The sequence below is a fragment of the Mytilus edulis genome, chromosome 5 (genome assembly GCF_963676685.1).
Source record: "Mytilus edulis chromosome 5, xbMytEdul2.2, whole genome shotgun sequence".
In the NCBI taxonomy this organism is placed as follows: Eukaryota; Metazoa; Mollusca; class Bivalvia; order Mytilida; family Mytilidae; genus Mytilus; species Mytilus edulis.
Window position 1 is genome coordinate 87128947 of NC_092348.1, and position 20159 is coordinate 87149105.

The window sequence follows — 20159 nt, forward strand, 5'->3', positions numbered from 1 at the left end:
TACGAGCATATTTATAAACGTCCCCATGTGGCACCATCGTAATTGAGGACCAAACAAAACGCCGACCGCTCCACTGATTTACTAAAACAAATCTAATTTATAATACCATTAAAGAGACACATATTTTTTGTAATGTCTGTCATATTAATTATTAAACCACCCTTTTTCATCTTAAAATCGATAAGCAATCTTTTCTAACTCGCGTCAAGCCCCAGGCCTAAAATGTGCATCTTCAAATATTTGTTGATTAAAAAGGCGCAATAAAGTGATTTATTAAAATCGGTGAGAAAACTTTAAGTTCCTATGTTTTCAAAAGAAAAAAGTGTTAGATTGAATAGATTGGCGCCTTAATTTGTTTCTTGTTTATTACGCCTTTTTAAATTGTCGAAAAAGAAACAATTTTTATTATTTCATAATTAGATTAATCTCACAGCTTTAACAAGTATATGAAATGGGCGAGCACCTGGCTATTGAAAGCGCCATCTGGTGAGAAGGTAGATCGATGTCGCATTCATATTCATGATAGTGTACCGCATTAGAGATCAGAGCTGCTTAAGCTAAGCTACACTAATTTAGTTGTGAAAATAATGAAAAATATATAAACTTTATTATTTATATATTAATTGAATTGCTGGAAGACCTTTTTTTAACAATGGAAAATATCTTGACAATTTTGACATTTTTATTTGGATTATTTAAACTAAGTAGTGGTAAGTATATGTAAATGTTTATATATCTTCTCTATTTACCGAAAACATTCAACACTTGATAGGTTTATTGTTTTTAAATACGGAAGACAAAAAGAATCGGTGACGCGGTTTATTGGCTATAAAATACAATTTATTAATTCCTTCCATGACTTAACACCTAATGTTAGAACTTATATTGCAAATTGTCTATGATGTTGTCATTTTCATATAGTTGTCACTATAAATTTATATTTTAACGAGAAAACATTTCATAATTTATGATTTCTGTGTAAATGAGAAGGTTTGGACCCATTTTTTAAAATCATTTTGCATAAAATACCACAGACTTAAAATATAAACATGTGCATAGCAATATATATGATATATAGAAGAGCAAAGAAAAAAAAATCTACAATATTTCATTTAACCATGACGAGATGAGGCGAGAAACTGGAAAACCAGTAAAATCAAAGTATCTAACTGACAGAAAAGACTTGAATGAAATGAGCCAAGATATGTAAAGATATTACAATGCTATCTGTATCTATTCTTCAAACTTTAACCCAGTCATGCCAAAAGGAATAATTGATTGTCGGATCGCTATAGACAGACAAGGAGGCATCAAATTTTAATGAAGTGAGAAAAAATATACCATTGATTTTTAGTGTCAGATTTTTTCTTCAACGTATGATAAAGGAAAAGAATATCTACAACATGCCATCAAATGGTCATCGTTACTTACTGGACATAAACTACTGTTAGTCATATACTAAAATTACTATAATATTCTATTAATGATCATATACATCAAAGCACCTGACCAGTAAAACTAAAGACGAAAACAAGAGAAAGATAAAAGTTGTGGTACTATTCTTTAAGACATTTTATCACACACATTCATTTGAAGTGATAATTATGGGCCGTTTACATTAGGGAGCTACCATTTGATTTTTATGGGGGGGGCTAGGATGAAATTTGAAAAAAGTAGGCAGGACAGGAGTTTTGAGTAAAAAAAAAAGGCAGGATGAGACACTAGCAAAAAAAAAAAGTCAGGACGACAATTTAGGTAAAAAAAAAGTCAGGATAAACTAAAAAAAAAAAGGCAGGACCGAACAGACTGAAAAATAAAAAGGCAGGACAGAGATTACAGCTAAAAAAAAATGCAGGACAAAAAATTTCATCCTAGCCCCCCCATAAAAATCAAATGGTAGCTCCCTTATTACCTATATAATTGCTAATTGAGATGGAAAAAAAGGGGAAGTAGTTGGGACCAGTGGCGGAGTCAAGGGGGAGGGTTCCGTACGTTACAACCCCCTTTTATGACGATCAATGCATTTGAATAGAAACATATAGTTGGAACCCCCTTTTATCCTGTTTTAAATGGCAGTATCTGCCCCGGCCTGTGCTTAAAGTTGTAAAATCTGTAAAATGACAAAAATGCAATATTCACTTATTGAACAGACTGGATTGTTAGAACGTTTCATCATGATGGCGTTATAATTTACGAGACATTAAAACATTGTATTAAAACATTTCAAAATTATCAGAAGTGTTAAATTGTTGTTATTGTTTGGATTGATGAAGTTCAAGATTAAAATACCGACAAGAACGGTTGAACGGACTTGACATCCATGACAATATGTATATTTACAAAACGCATACAATGTTAACAATTCCAGTCATTTTAATCTAATTAAATTGACGATCAATTTACCAGATAACATTTTCCCGCGATTGTAAGGAAACAAAAAGAACTATTTTGTAACCGTGCGTAGTAAATACGCACCTTTAACTACATTTACGAGGACATTTATTTTACACCATCAGTAATTATACACATATAACATATGTAATTACTCTTTCTCCTCAGGGAGACCTAATCATTTGTTTTGACTTATAATCTCGCTTATAATAGATTTAAGAGATATATAAGAGTTACGTACAGCTTCAGTTTGAATGGAGAACTGAAAGATCTCTTATAAATGTATCTTTAAAAACATGTTCTATTCATGTCATAGCCAGTAAATTAAGTTGCTGTGACACCATACAATGCCTGGATTCAAAAGAATTCGAAACCAGAAGCTGCTATTCATTAACCTGGATGTGAATACAAGGATTAGGATAATTATATTCGACATAAATCTTTTCTATGGACTTTTGTAATAAATGTTTCGTATAGACATTCATTAAAAAACACACTTATTTAATTTGCACCATGTGGTCAGTTTTTGTATCTGTCCCTTCAAGGTATTGTACTTGATGAAGATATATAACGTGGCAAATGGCATTTTACATTTATATTGTGAATAATTACTCCTGTCCCAGGTTGTGAATCAGTCGTTAAAAAGGTTATATACGATTTGTTTTCATACAAAACATACTTCTACAAAATACATATATGTAAGTGCAGTAAAGCTGTTTGTTCTCCTTGGGTTTTTATTTGTTTGCATAAATGCCGTCTTTATAAACCGATGTGAATTTTGAACCCAGCATTTTCTTCGGAAAAGTCTATACCAAGTCAAGAATATGACAGCTGTTTTCCATTTGTGCCGTTGGTTGATATTACCGACCGTTCGAATTTTTAATATTTTTTGCCCCCCCCCCCTTTCGATTTTACCTTGTAAATCAGGAGCCTGTAATTCAATGGTTGTCGTTTGTTTATGTGTTACATATTTGTTTTTTATTCATTTTATTTTACATAAATAAGGCCGTTAGTTTTCTCGTTTGAATTGTTTTACATTGTCTTATCGGGGCCTATTATAGCTGACTATGCGGTATGGGCTTTGCTCATTGTTGAAGGCCGTATGGTGACATATAGTTGTTAATGTCTGTGTCATTTTGGTCTTTTGTGGATAGTTGTCTCATTGGCAATCATACCACATCTTCTTTTTTATATTGTAGTTTTGTATTTTGGTATATATATATACTTCTTTACACCAGGCACACTTGAGCAGAGTTTTAACTTTTTAAAAGTATGCAATAAGATAAGGGAATTTTGACTGAACAACAATTTGTGATTCTATATTACCCACCATTTATAACTCAGTAAATAAACAATAAATAATAATAAAGAACAGCACAATGCTGCACGCATGGAAAAAAATACGGCTAAAAATGCATGCATCATTAACTTTTTTCCCTCCTCACAGAAGACCCTTCATCATATCTGCCATATCTCTTGTCATGGCGTTTCACACTGTGACTTGTACTTTTATCTGTTTATTCCATTAACTTTATGGTATTACCGTGATGTTTTACATGCAATACTATAATGAGCTCATTAAGGCTATGTTGTCACACGTGTAAAATGTATTTCGTTTCAGTAAGATCGTAACATTATTACCCGTATGTCAATACTAATATCTATTTAGCTCATTATTTGACTTGACTTCGTTAAGTACAAAGTGTCAACTGACACACATATATACATACATATATATATAAATAGTATCAAAAAATCTATAGCAAGGCATAAAAATAGATTAAAACAACAATACGTCCCTTTGTATAAACTATAACCGGCAAATGCAATACTATTGTTCCAGGTTCGGGGAGGTTTGAGCGCTCAAAAACACGTACCCCGCCAAATCCTTAATGTGCTTGTCCCAAGTCAGGAGAATGCAATTCAGTGATTTTCGTTGGTTGCTGTCTGTCAATTTTGTCTTTCGTTTATTGTATTGTACATAAATTAGGCCGCTGGTTTTATGTTTGAATTGTGTCACATTTTGACATGTCGGGGCCTTTTAAAGCTGACTAGACAATTTGGGGTTTGCTCATTGTCGAAGGTATATTTGTTAACTTCTACGTTATTTAGACTCTGAGGGACTAGCTGAGGGATAGTTGCCTGGAGGTAGGCAGTCATACCGCATCTTCTTATTTTTTTATTGTTATTTATTAAATAGATCATTTTTTTTTAAAGTTTTAAAATTGATTTTTATCTTTCTCGTCCATGACTGTTTATCTTGTGACATAAAACATGGAGAATGTTCTTGTTCATGCTGGAGTTATCCCGCAAACTAAATATTTTGTCCTCTAGTATTCGTCATCCAAGTTAAAATGTAGCGTCCACCTAGAATTTACATTCATTTGTTTCTATAAATCTAACGTATAAATATTGATGCAAAATTTAAAATTAGACACGAATTTATGACTTATAAAATTATGATAAATAGCGGTTGATTCATTTGATATCGAAGACGCCCATGTAATTGAGAATTCAATAACTTTTGTCCGGTCAAACAAAACAGTTTTATAACCGAACAAAAATGTACACAGTCTTAAATGATAATTGTTTGTTAGTAAGATTCAAACCAGATCCCTCTGTATCAGGAATGAGAGGAATAGAATGCACAGATGTTTAACATAAGGTCAATAGATTTGAATGTTGTCATGCACAACTTAAGATAATAGAAACAATACTATGTATATACGTAACGAATACTCTTAATTAATGTTACACGAGATATACACATTGTTATAACAATTGTTTCGTTCCTGTGATTGCGTAACAATACTATCGCCTATAATCTTGAGAAATTGGATCTATAAGAAAAGTCATGTACGTAAAGAATGAGTTAAGGGCCGAACAGATGAAAAAGGGGGGGGGGAGAAGGGAGGGTAGCAAGTCTGTTTGGAGTGATACTATTAAAAAGTCTCTGATTCATTTATTATATACGAAGCTTTCTAAGTAGGGCACACAAATAACCAAGGCATATAAAACAGTTAAGGTTGAACATGCAAACTAAAAACGTAACTTTTCATAACAGGACGAATTATACGACATATTGTAGTAGATTGTCTACGAAATTCAATCCTACTCCTCAAAATTTGTTGTAGCTAGCATTAATATGAGAAAAAAATACTTATATATTATATAACTGACAGTACTTATATATTATAATTACGGAAAGTACTTATATATTATAATTACGGAAAGTGCTTATATATCAATGTAAGAAATCTATGGAAGTGAAGTGAGTCCAACCATTTAGTAAAAGTTGACAGAAGGAAGTATTACTTAAGTATTTTTTCTGAAATTACTTCTACTTTTCTTGCCGAGGCACTTTTTAACCGTTTGACCCGTTACCATATAAGCTAATTTTGTTCAAATTGTATTTTATCACAATGTAACAATAACATGGGAAAAGGTATTTCATTTATTCTTGTAGCATTTAAATTTAATGATGACTAAGTTTTGTTGATGTTTGTTACGGTTTTATTTGAAATATAATTAGATTTAACATTTAAAGTAAACTTTGCAAAAGGTGTTCAAATATTTTTAATTTAAGAAGTAAAGCGGTCTGTATAAATGTCATTGTTGTATAGAGACACTGAGAAACACCCGCCATATGAACACTGCCTAGATTAAAATATCGCATTTTAGCGGGGATTCAAAATTTTTGGTCTTAATGGTTTTAAATCATTACCATTTAAGGTGGCACGGTAGTATTTGCATTCCAGAATTTAGGTTGCTCTTTTGTGTACCATACTTAGGTAAATGTATCTTAACAGTGTGATTGGACAAAAAATACAGTATCAACTGAACATACTTTCCCAAACTGAGGGATGAATCAGGTGTAGAAAAATATGAAATAATTTTACATACAGATGAAAATGAATTTTTGAGAATTTTTTTAAATTTTGTATTCACTGCACCATAAAAGACCTAAAAGTACTAGTGGCCTTAGGTTTTTAAAAAAAATCAAAAAAAGTAAACGGTCATGATACATATTCAAATTCATTTCTGAATAGTAAAATGAAAGTACTTTAGTTTACTGTGAATGTAGAATTTTTTGCAGTGTTAGAAAGTGGTGAAAATTCTAAAAAGGCTATCATTATCCCTTATGGGCCAGGAAATACTACCGTGCCACCTTAAGAAACTCATGTTATTTTTAAGGAAACAGTATCAGAAATTTGTATACTACCACTGTATGGGTCGTTACCGTCGTCGACGAACTGCCACGTACTAAAGAGAACCCTTCGAAAAGAAATGCCAGTGCTTAAGAATTGGCTATCATTAGGAATTGTTATGATTTAAACGACACATTTTGCCATTATTTTCAATTTATAAAGAATTCAGTTCTGCTAAAACAAAAAGAGCAACACTTTAAGGCACAGTTCACGACAGTTGAGCTTTGATTGTTACTGGTTTTCATGCTCATATATTTAAAAGTTTTTTATATATTTTTCTCTTTGCGCAAAAGGTAAATGTAAGTGATTTTTATCTTGTGAACCAAGACACATAGTTCACCGGGAACAAATGAATACATACAATACAACTAATTGAATAAAAGACCTTATTACAAAAACATAATTATAGCAATAAAATGGCCAACATATAATTTTCCTTTCATTACAACCTTTTTTCTCTTTTAAAATGAAAAATTTGAAACAAGCAATTTATATGGTTTTGAATTTCACAAACAGGTACTTGAAGAATTTCTGTTTAATCAATGTACTCGTACAAGGGAAATAGAAAGTTCTTTCAATTCTAATTGAATGTTGTAGCTAGTTTGACCTAATATGAGTCAGAATGATCTATGCAGTAAAATTTCCAGATAAGGTATAGCTGTATTTAAAATTCATGTCCTGTATTATAGATCACGCGTCTAAAGTATTATGGTATCCTTCCCACCTTAACTCATGAAAATTGGAAATTATCCAAAATTTGTTTTAGTATTTTTTTTTTTATCATACACTGTTTTAGTAATTAAAAAAATATGAAGGAAGAGACGGATTTCTACAAGAAACTGCAAAATACATATCATTGAGTAGTGTCTTTTTTTCCTTACAGAAATAGTAATAACCACGCCCTCAGTTGTTGGCATGAAAGACTCAAAGGTAGATTTAGGATGTAGGTACCAGTCCACTGCCGTATGGTACGTAATCCAATGGAAACGCCTGTATCCGAACATGGAACAAGAAACCATAACAACATTAAAGAACGATGGAAAATCGAGTACACCGATGCCGATATGGGAAGGAATAAGAGATGAGAGTTTTCGGACACGTGTCAGAACAAGTGTATATGTTGACGTTACTTCTGTAGATTTTACTATCTCCATTCATGATTTTTCTTGCAATGATACTGGGGTGTACGTTTGTCAAGTCGTAGGATCATCCCTCTTGAATAACTCAACTAATTTAACAATAGCAGGTAACGACCAATATGAGTAATGCAACTGCATTTAACATTATACAATTATAGCCTTTGTAGGAGGTCGATGCAAGGTGATATTGAGCTAAAAGAAGTATATTGACTGAGGACGAAGTTCTTTGGGTCGATATATCCTGTATTGACCTCATAAATAGGCAAGTTTGTTGTTCGGTGTGAGCCAAGTCTCCGTCTTGAAGGCCGTACCTTGACCTATAATGGTTTACTTTTTTTAAATTGTTATTTGTTTGGAGAGTTGTCTCATTGGCACTCACAATCACATCTTTCTCTATCTAATAATTGTTATATTATTAATTTCCGACCATATTTGTATTAAAATCTTCATTTGATTTTGTTGGAATTTATATCGTATTGTCTCCTAGACAATAACACAGATTAGCTCTTATTTCATGGACTTTTTTTATGGTTTTTTTTTTTTTTTTTTTTTTTTTTTTTTTTTTTTTACATCTAATGTATTTGAAGACTTTTTTTCTTCAAATAATCGATCATAGATATTTTTTTTACTAATTTTAACAATATCACGAAATTCATTACATGACGTCACAAAATAAATGGGTTTAGACATTCTAAAAATAACCGTGCAAACCGTGCAATAGGCTTTTTGCTATCCGCCGTTTTCTCTCTACCTTCTAAAATATAGTTTAACATGTGACTATCGCTGAAGGAATCAAATTAGTTAAAATATACGAATTAATAATATTATAGAATGATAGCCTTTGTATGATGTCGATATAACCTCGTATTGACCTCAACCAAAGCCTACAATTGTTATATTTTTAATCAACAACTATTTCATGAACAATGCAATTTTGGGGATTTCTAGAATGTATTTTAATAACATGCTGTATGCCCTGAGCAATATGCTGTTTTTGACCTACGAAAAACTAAACACAAAATTGATGTAGTATTTGGCGTGCAAACTGAGTAAATACAAATGTTCATGTGATCAAGTTTCAACGAATCACAAATCCTTAAAAATATTAGATTAATAACATTAGCTGGTAACAAAACTATATGGTAATAATTTAACATTAGCTGGTAACAAAACTCTATAGTAATAATGTAACATTAGCTGGTAACAAAACTCTATGGTAGAGATTTTACATTAGATGGTAACCAAACTCTATGGTAGTGATTTAACATTAGCTGGTAACAAAACTATATGGTAATAATTTAACATTAGATGGTAACAAAACTCTATTGCTATAATTTAACATTAGCTGTATAACAAAACTCTATTGACTATTGGTTATAATTTAACATTAGCTTGGAACAAAACTCTATTGACCATTGGTTATAATTTAACATTAGCTTGGAACAAAACTCTATGGTAATAATTTAACATTAGCTGGTAACAAAACTCTTTATATAGCTAATGAATTGATATGCATATATACACAAAGGAACCAGGGGTGGATCCAGGATTTTGGAAAGGGAGGGCGAAGTCTCGAAAGATTGCCGAGCGGAGCGAGGTGAAAAAGTTTTGGGATCTTTTTGGGACTAAAAACATAAAATAAGTGTAATATGCAATTTTCAAACGGTTACTGGCGTGGTGCATGTATATTTTGTAGTTTCTGTAAAATGTAAGGGTTGGGTATTTTCGATGTTGTATTCTCTCTTTTAACAGTCTATCATAAAATGATAGTATGCACCCAAAGCTATGAAGTGATAAATTTGACGTGGGACTTGTTAATAGAAAATAGACATGGAAAATTCTCGCTGTTTTGGTGTAAGTTAAGTTATCATAACTTCACAGATTTCTTGTTGTAAACAAGATATACGCCGGGGTATTCAATGAAATTTACAATACGGCCGGCACAAGTTGAAAAGGACAAACAAGCAATTTCTTATCAAAATGTTTAGTTGATATGTTTCACTCAACAAAATTAAGGGAACTGAGGGGTTCCAAATCAACCAAAGGCTATGAATGAGTCTGAAATGACAACGAATTTATGAATGACGGTCGAGAAATGGAGACATAAAGGCCACACCCATCAGGCAGGTTGCAGTCTGGTCTTGAAAAAAAGTATTTAATATATCAGTTCGGCGAAACAGACATTCTGTTCAGACATGCAAATCCCTGCCACCAAAAAAAAATGCCCATTTTTATTCATCATGTTCATTTAATGCTAAATAATTCTGTTGGAATTTTTTGTTTCTAATAGCAAAAACAGTGGACATGATTATTGTTGTCAATCTAGATACAGCCAGAAATTTTGTTTAAGGCAAAAATCAGAGTTATCTTTTTTTCACTCAAATATCTCAGACTGTCTCCTCAAATCAAATGGTTCGTACCGTAGACTTAAAATATATCTAGAGCTTATACTGACTGGGGATCATTATTTAGCTATGTTATTTTAAAATTATCTGGGGCGTTTGGGGTTAAACATGTTTCCGTAGGTAAATAATATTGCGGTGGAACTTTTTTACATGTGAGTAATAGTCTATAGATTGTTTGATGGAATAGTGAAATAAAGTTAATACGTTCTTGCTCAATCCTGTGTCGCTTTGAAGGTGTCATGATTGTCATTCTCAGCCTAAGCAATGTGTTACTATAATTTGAATTTCAAAATGACTAAGCGACGTTTTTCAGTTTGACGCACTGTTCAACTCAACCATAGAGAATTACAATCAGTAAATTCCAGCGAAAAATATCTTTTTAGTAAAGAATTGTCGCATAAAAATTAAATACTACAGTACACGGCAAATTGCAAAGTTCACGAAGTCTAGTCTGACTGATTAATCATTTTACAAAAAAAAAAAACCCCAAAAAAAACAAAAAAAGCCCGAGCAAAAGGGGGGGGGGCGTACGCCCTCTACGCCCCCCTCTGGATCCGCCACTGGGAACTGTGTAAATAAGTTATTTGATTATGATGAAATATATATTTATAATGAAATGTGAATAAAATATTCTAGTGTACTGTACATATTTTAAATCAATGCACGTGTTACAAAAGTATTAACTTCAAGGTAAAGTTGTAGTTGAGAACGAGAAACTGTTACGAAAAATCATTTTTGAAAAGAATAGATTATTTTTAGTATCTAGGCTACACATTTCTATAATCTAGCTACAATTACTGTATGTCCGATGAATTCTTTAAAATGTAAGGCAGTTAAGTAGTTTTCTATAAATTGTCAAAATATTTAAATTCAATATCTACAACATTTACATAAGGCTAATCATAACAATAACAGGAAAACTAAATAACAATTAATTTCTTTAACACAAGATCTACAAATACAAGAAAGACGTTAAGTCTGTCGAAAGATAGTTTATCTTCCAGATGAATAAGCCACTTACACCAATAAAGAAAGAAGTCACTCCAATTTATGTAAAGTCATTAAGCCACTTACACCAAAAACGAAAGAAAAGTAACTTCAAATCATGTTAAAATCATATTTATATTTCCATTTTTGTTCAAGATAAGTATTTTTATGAGTAACACTTCATTTCATTTATATATTTTTATTATTAGGGCTAACACAATAAACTATTAAACCAAATAAGTATTTACAAACCCCCGATCCCATGCTCTTTTTTCATATACTCTTAAGCCTATATTCATATGAAAAAGTCAAGTTTGCATTTGAAACTATGGAAAAAGTTGCTGAATATGTCATTTTTTACTCCTATATATATAGGAAGATGTGGTATGAGTGGCAATGAGACAACTCTCCATCTAAGTCACAATTGTAAAAGTAAACCATTATAGGTAGATGTACGGTCTTCAACACGGAGCCTATGTAGGCAACAAAACAAGTAATGGTTCAAGATGACCATCTTATATGACACAATAATAGCATTTAGAATTAACTAACACGCATTGACAGTCAAATCATTGATAAATAGCACCTACTGAGTCTCAAGTCTTTTTTTCTTCATTTTAGCAAAACCAGGGGCCCCAAGAGTGATTGACGATGAAGTAATTTTAGAAGAAAACGACACATACACTTTAGAATGTATAGCTACGGCAGGAATTCCAGTGGCAGATCTGAGATGGTATTATAAAATCCCAGGATCCAGTGACTTTGTCAGGATAGACACGGAATCTGAACAAGAGCTTTTAGATATAGACGATTGTAGTCAAAAAGCAATACAAAAAATAGACGTCATAGTTAATCCTGAAACTGACGGAATTATATATAGATGTAAAGTAGAAAGTAATCTGTTAGATGACGAAGAAAGAAATAGTTTTTATGATGATGTTTTACTAAAGTTACCAAGTATGTTTTATGTTTATAGCACTATCTTGTCGCGGGTTAACAAAACGTGTATAAATGCTTGTTGCATGCAATACAAAATGTCGGGTAAAATCATGTTAGCATATACATTGCTACTTTTCACCTAGAGATAAAGCTTATTTCATATAAAACGTTTCTATTTAACCTAGAGAAACATAAAGAAAAGACAGATGCATATTGTTTTTGTAAGCCCATACTATTGCCAGTAAGTTAAAAAAAATATTATGTAATTAGAAACACAACTTTTCATGAAAAGACAGATGAGGAAAAATAGTGAAATAGAATATCACATCTACGCCCCAGTGGAAGCATGCCGTTTAAGCTGTTATAATTTTCCAAACTAATTAACACCATGCATGCATCTGTATAATTTCGTGGATTTTTCTGCAAGGAGAATATTCGGTACCCGCACATACACATTCAATTGCACATGTTTGTTTTCTTAATCATTTAATCTTATGAAACCTTTCGCACTAACACGAATTTAATATTTCAATGATTGATTGATTGGTATTTCACACACTTTTGCTAATGTTTTATTGATAATAATTATGAGAACAAATTAAAATATTACACACCATCTGCATACCGCACTGTTAAACGAACGAACGCTTATTTTATATAAGCTATAGTTGAATGAGGCGATAAGGTGTCTGCGCAATAATGGCGATGTTGCCGTAGAAGTTAGAAATAAAAAGTACAGATTCCAGCCCCGCTCGGGGAGGCAGTTACGAATCATATCTAGACTACTCTTCTAACATCGTAAGGTTGATTTTCTAGACACTATTTACGACAATTATATAAATGCCTATAGCGTGAAATAACTATTTTTCTATATATATATATATATAGCACAATCATTTTGGATACAAACATTGTAGATTGATATATTTTCTTCCTCCAACAGACAAAGCTTCTTATAATATTGTTTTTATATATGCAACACTATTATTTGAAATGTCTGACTAAACGACTTGGAATTTTAAATATAAATTATTTCCTTTTTAGAAAACTATTTTTAAAAAGTCCTGCAATGTTTCGGCATTGCTCATCACCTCATATAGCTTTCGTTATACGGTCAACCTTTTTTTAGGACATGCATATATGTTAATTGAACTACGTTTATTTCTATTGTAGTAAAAGTTGTTCCACAACCTGAATATAGAATGCCGCAAACAAAAGCACCAATTGGTAAGTGGTATAACGTTACGGGCCGGCTACAGTTTACATTATGCACATTAACCCATTTCACCAAAGACAAGACATACCAGAATAGTCTAAGCAGAAAATTCCACAATGGTCGAAACAAAACATAACTTAATAGTTCAAGAAGAACATACCAAAATGGTCTGAACAGAACATACCAAAAATAGTATAAACAGAACATACCAAAATAGTATAAACAGAACATACTAAAATAGTATAATCAGAACATACCAAAATAGTATAAACAGAACATACTAAAAAAGTATAATCAGAACATACCAAAACAGTATAAACAGAACATACTGAAATAGTATAATCAGAACATACAAAAATAGTATAAACAGAATATACCAAAAGAGTCTAAACAGAATATACCAAAATGGTATAAAAATCATACCAAAATGGTCTGAAGAAAACATACCAAATGGGTCTAAACAGAATATACCAAAAATGGTCTAAACAGAACATACCAAAATGGTCTAAACAGAACATACGAAAATAGTATAAGAAGAACATATCAAAGTGGTATAAAAACCATATCAAAATGGTATAAAAACCGTACCAAAATGGTATAAAAACCGTATTTGACCATATCAAAGTGGTCTGAACAGAACATATATACCAAAAGGGTCTAAACAGAATATACCAAAAAAGGTCTTAACAGAACATACCAAAACAGTATAAACAGAACATACCAAATTGATTAAATAGCCTTGGTTCTTGTTCAATTTGACTTGGAACCTAAGATAAGATTGGACCGGGACCTAGGTGAATCGATTAAATTTGTTTAAGTAATCTCAAATTTATTGTTTCATTTCAGATCCTAGCAACAGAGCAAATTCTATTTCGGGATATTTAACATTTTGTCTAATGGGGGCACTGGTGATTTTAACAGCACTTTTGTGATGAAAGTATTTCATTCCACTTTGGACGGATATTTAAACATAAACAAGAAGCCTTCGAGAAACAAAGGAGAAAATGGAAAAAGTCGAAAACGTATGAAGGAATTTATTTAAACATTCCTATACACAATCACTTAACGTGTATGACTCTTCTTATAGATTTTGTATACGAGAAACAAACATATGTGTTCTTTTCATATATTTTATTATTTTTTGAAATGTTTGTTAGAGTGTGTCTATACTTAATGATTTTGATGGGTTGGTTGATTAGAATATTGCTTTAGTTCATTGGAGGTACGTCAGTTTCTGAGCCATGATTCCACGGAAAAGTGAGACAAAAGCCTCTAAACAGGAGAAATATGTATGTTTCTGACTTCTGTTTGCATGGAGTTAAAAGGAAACCCAATATCATTCTGCAAGTCTATATATGTTCCTGAATGAAGATTACCATAATACAGCAACTGATTGGGTGCAATACAACCTTCTCTGAAACTATGAGAGTAACAGTAGTAGTGCTCGAGCGGAAACTCTAGTCAAACGAATAATATCTCAATGTAAATAGTATTTATTATAATAGTGTATACACTGTATGTGTATAAATGTGTGTAACTTTAATTGTTTTCTCTGAAAGCGTATATTTATGTATATATGTATTGTTTGAACTTTATAATGCATGCAATAGATTCATTTGAAATCAGTGACTTTCGATCATTTTTCGGAAGAGTAGATCGATCATATTCAAACAGATTACAGATCATTACTCTTTAGTTCCCTTCATGAATGTTCATTGTATGAATTAATATATTATTTCTCTACATCTTTGCTAAGTAAAACTAGACGAAACCTTTAAATAATACATTGGTAAATTTCTGATAGTGAGAATTTTCTGCATAATGTAAGTTCAAAACTATGCAATTTTGAGACCGCTGCAAACATTCATTTACTGGAATCACACTGTGTCACAAGTTATTGACAACAGATTGATACTGTTAAAGGACACATTCTTCATGCACAGTGTATCACATTTTAGTATTATAAATATGCTTTTATCACCCATTTCACGCCTTTACAGTATTAACTGCTTATGATCTCTTTATTCTTGTGTATAATTGGCGGGAAATTGTATGTGTAATTGTGCTGAATAATAAAAAAAATCCATCAAACTATCATAGTTGATTGTGTTAATTGATAATAGATAAATAAGAAGTGAAATGAATCTTTCCAAGGCCAAACTATATCTAATACCGAATAGGAAACAATACTGACTGAGAGGAAAATGGTGAAAAACGAGAATGTTGCGACATTTTACCATTTTGCGTTTTTTTGGGAGTAATCTATACTTACTGGAGTTGAAATGAGATGATTTAAACTGTTAAGTATCTCTTTGTAAATAAAGACAACAGTAGTATACTGCTGTTCAATAGTCATAAATCGATTGATAAAAAAAAATCAATGCTAAAAACTAAAACCGAGGGAAACACATCCACTATAAGAGGAAAACAAAGGAACAACAGGAACACTGAAGTGCAACAATAACAAACGCTAACATACATAGAAACTGACCTTTTGATAACAACTGCAATATTCCTGACTTACAGGACATTTTAAGAAAATATGGTGGATTGAATCTGTTTTTATGGCTAACCAAACCTCCCGCTTATATGACAATGTTGAAAAATATCGCTAAAATTACAACACTACTTGACAGGAATACAGTACAAACAAAACGCAAAACCACTCAGCACAGAGAAACGCATACAAAATAATATATAAAAAACATTTCAACATGTAAACTGCGGATAACAACAGACACCTACCTTTACCACCATCACAGTACACCGCAAACTGTGACGTATTTTTGTAACGTATATATATTCTTGAAATTCACACTATTATATGAAATGAGATCCAAAAACATATATTTACTGACAAGTTGAAGGTATTCCAAGTTTTAAAATATAAGACTTGTTGTTGTACTGTTACGAACCACAGCTTATAGCCGAAGTCAGTTTGAAATACAAAATCAGCAACTTGCTATCTCTATGACATATTTGCGTCAAATAATCAAAGAGTTCTCTAAATATTCGGCCGACATTTCCCCAAAGGAACTTACTTAAGATAAATCAAATATTAACAGTGATAACTGTCCTTTTCTAAATTAAGGTCAGTTTTACATGAAAAACTCTACACAAAATTCTGATGCAATTATTTTGTATCAATGGTTTTGATTGGATGACAGTTAGCGTAAAACTCTATATCTCCCTGTCTGTACCTAGGAAAGTCGACATTTTAAATTCCTGACATGTTATTTTTAAGCTCCGACGGCATCAATTGGTGATTTGATGGTCGCAAATTAAGTTTACTGGCGACGCGTTAGTGGTGACAGTAAACGGGTATTTGCAACCATCAAATCACCAATTGATGCCGTCGGAGCTTGAAATGCAATATTGTTATCTCCATTCTAATGAAACTGACAGAAAACAACGATAAACCTTGTATTTAAAATCTGTCATATACCGTCTGCGCTTGCGCTTACGTTCCATAACATCAATTAGGAGATAACTGTATTGTATTCTAAGCTCCGACGGCATCAATTGGGGATTCGATGGTCGCAAATTAAGTTTACTGGCGACGCGTTAGCAGAGACAGTAAACCGGTATTTGCGACCATCAAATCCCCAATTGATGCCGTCGGAGCTTAAAATACAATATTGTTATCTCCATTCTAATAAAACTGACAGAAAACAACTTTAAAACATGTATTTAAAATCTGTCATATATATATGCCGTCTGCGTTTGCGCGTACGTCCCATAGCATTAATTGTCAATTGATGCCATGTAAGAAAGTGACGTTATCCAATCAAAATGAACGTTACAAACGTTGATGCATTAGAATTGTCAATTGATGCCATGAAAATAAGTGACGTTATCCAATCAAAATGAACGCTACAAACGTTGTTGCATTATAATTCTCCAATAATAAATAAAACACTCTTATTTTGCACCTACACTTTCTTTATATCAAATGTTATGACATTTCAAAGCGAGCAAAAGCCATAAAAGCCCAGTATTTTACGTTAAATGCTGGACGTATACCTATGACGTAACCTAATTTAAACGCCAAAGAAGATAACATAATTTCGTAGAATTTTTATTTAATGAAGTTTATACTGATATAATGCTTAAAATTAAATGAATATTTTTTTTTTTTTTTGCATAGAATACTCTATTGACAATTTTCCATTTTTGTTCGCTTTGTCAATGTCTGTAGTGAAGTTTTGGTGTTTCACTGGTAAATGATTAAGTCTGGAATTTCATTACCAAAATCTACTTTTAAAAGATAAATTTACTAAATTTTTTCAGTTGGTTTGGATTTTATATTTCGATATAATTATATAGTATATTCAACCTTATAAAGAAATTGAGGTTGTAAACTTTGCCCCATTGAAAAATGCTGACCGTGCAAGGGCTGCATAGCCAGTCAAGGTCGTTAAAACTTTCATCGTCGTCATTGAAAAAGGTACATTTGTTCAAGTAGTGAAATTCATCACCTGATCTTCTTTATTACACAAGTCAAGTTTTTTAATCGGGTAAAAATAAGACATTTAAACATAATGTATTGAGTAATTTTCATCTATGACAACCACCCTTTTCTAAGATACAGATATTTGTTTTCGAACATAAATTATTTACTACACATAATTTCATTGACTACATATACATAAACCTGTCTACAAAACAGTGACCTACACTTTACAATATGTTCCCGAAAATAATCATCTAAGCCATTGATTTTTTCTATTGAATTTTCACATTTTGTCATGCTACGACCTTTTACAACTAACTATACAGTACGGGTTTTGACTATTGACGAAGTGATTTGACCTGCAGTTGTTTCCATCCTCATTCTCTGGTATATGTTGGATAGTTGTCTTATTGGCAATTATAATCACACGTTCTTCTTTTTAATATTCGTATTCTGATGAAAGTGTTTAACGACCTTCACTGGCTTTACATCCCAAGCAAGGTCGGTAAATATTTATATTCTTACCTTAGATTTACAGACATTTACGTACTCTTGCAAGTTCGTTGATGCTTGGTATATATTTTGGAACTTTCATACTACATTTACAAATTTCCACTATTTGCATAGCCCCATTACTTATCACAATAAAACACAACTGATGAAACTGCAGTAACATATCTGATCATAAACAAATATAAATTTGTCACACAGGCACTTGTCTCAGATTTTGTCCCCCTATATACCTTAATATAACACGTGTTATATGAATGTATATAGGAAAAAAATTCTGAGACAAGACTGTCTGTGATATGTCGGTCGAGTTGCGAGGTATTTTCTAGTTATCTCCCTTTAATCGTGAACTTTCATTTCTATTAATTGGTTTTTTTTCCCATTTCATCAAGTTATAGCCATAACAACTTATACCTAGTGTTTGGTTTTTGTTTGGTTTTTGAGTTTTTATATGCAGCCTACAAACAGAAGCACCGTTCAAAATAAATATTGTGTCATATCATAACAGTCTAAAAAGTTACGATGAGGGCGATTGATGAGACAAATATTTATGGATTTTCCATTATTCTTCAAATTTAGTTATTTTAACTAATACTAGAACACACCTGTGATATCGCGGGTCCATGACTGAATTAAGGTATATAACTATGCGCAAGCCTTATTTTAATATTAGTATTGTCATCTGATAAAGTCATGCCGATTATAAGATACACAGTTTTTCTCTGCTTTCAAATCTTTCTGTTTGAACCCGTCGAACTGGAACTTATCAATTATTGGTAATATTAATTATTTGGAAAACAAAAGGTCCTGGAATGGAGTATTTTTTAATCAACAACATTGTCCTATATTAGTTATAAATAAAGATGAATTCTTTGATTCGCTGTTTTACGTCATGTATGCCCACTAACAAATTGAAAACTGTTCCTCATTTTTAGCCTTGTTATCTTAGAAAGTCTTACTGATTAAAATACTACAATAGGTAGCTATTTCACAATTAAGTAGTGTCAACCCTGTGATTATGACCCGTGTATATAGCATATTAACCCTGAATACACCGTTTGGTGGTGCGCCTGCCAGATGCGGAACGTACAGATTAGGTAATAGGTAACAGGTGAATATACTATTGGTATCGGTATCGGACTCGACCCGGAACTTCTTAATTATTGGCAATATTAATTACGTGGAAAACAAAAGGGCCTGGAGTGGTGTAATTTTCAATCTACACCTTTGTACTATATTAGTGATATATAAAGTTGAATTCTTTGATTCGTCGTTTTTACGTGATGACGGCTGAAAAATTGGACTTCGTAATTTTAGTATTATAGATTCGTCGGAAAAAGCGGCATAACCCTGATATTTATTAGTTCAAAATGTATGTGTTTATACTATGATTTTTATTCTCATTATTACAAGTACAAAAATGACAGAAAAAATAAAGAAAAGATCACATAAGCTGTATTTGGCAAAACCTTTCGGAACTTAGGTCAAAATCAATTTCTAACTTTGTAATTTATTTGGCCTGTAACGTTTCTGATTTAGGCGTCATCGCTTCAGTTTTTAGTAGACGATTATAAGCCTGGCATCTATAATGATAAATAAATATAGTTCGTGGTCTTAAAGCTGACTACGCAGTATGGGTTTTGCTCATTGTTACAGGCTGTACGACAATCTATAGTTGTAAGAGTATCTATGTCATTTGGTCTCATATGGAGATTTGTCTCATTGGCAATCATATTACATATTCTTATTATTATAATGCTTCATAATTGCACCACATTGATTAAAAATTCCATCATATCTATTTGTTTGGCGTACAAAATTATAATCCTATGAAGAGTTTATTTACCACTACTTGGTCAAAAGTCATAAGCCTCGTATCTATGATGAGTAGATATACATGTGCATAAACTA

The 20159-nt window shown here is 32.0% G+C and overlaps 1 protein-coding gene across 1 annotated transcript; it reads left to right on the forward strand.

Moving 5' to 3' along the window:
* Positions 1-461: 461 nt before the first annotated feature.
* On the forward strand, positions 462-15377 carry LOC139524710 (uncharacterized). Its single transcript, XM_071319723.1, has 5 exons — positions 462-710; positions 7483-7845; positions 11752-12087; positions 13243-13296; positions 14132-15377. The coding sequence occupies exons 1-5, from the start codon at positions 653-655 to the stop codon at positions 14215-14217; spliced, it is 897 nt and encodes a 298-aa protein (XP_071175824.1). The 5' UTR covers positions 462-652; the 3' UTR covers positions 14218-15377.
* The last annotated feature ends 4782 nt before the right edge of the window (positions 15378-20159 follow it).

What these genes read in the sequence shown, in the direction of transcription:
- LOC139524710 (XM_071319723.1), top strand. Translation starts at nt 653, where the DNA reads ATGGAAAATATCTTGACAATTTTGACATTTTTATTTGGATTATTTAAA. An exon ending in ATTATTTAAACTAAGTAGTG is followed by an intron (nt 711 to 7,482) that starts GTAAGTATATGT and finishes TTTTCCTTACAG; the next exon opens with AAATAGTAATAACCACGCCC. An exon ending in GCAAACAAAAGCACCAATTG is followed by an intron (nt 13,297 to 14,131) that starts GTAAGTGGTATA and finishes GTTTCATTTCAG; the next exon opens with ATCCTAGCAACAGAGCAAAT.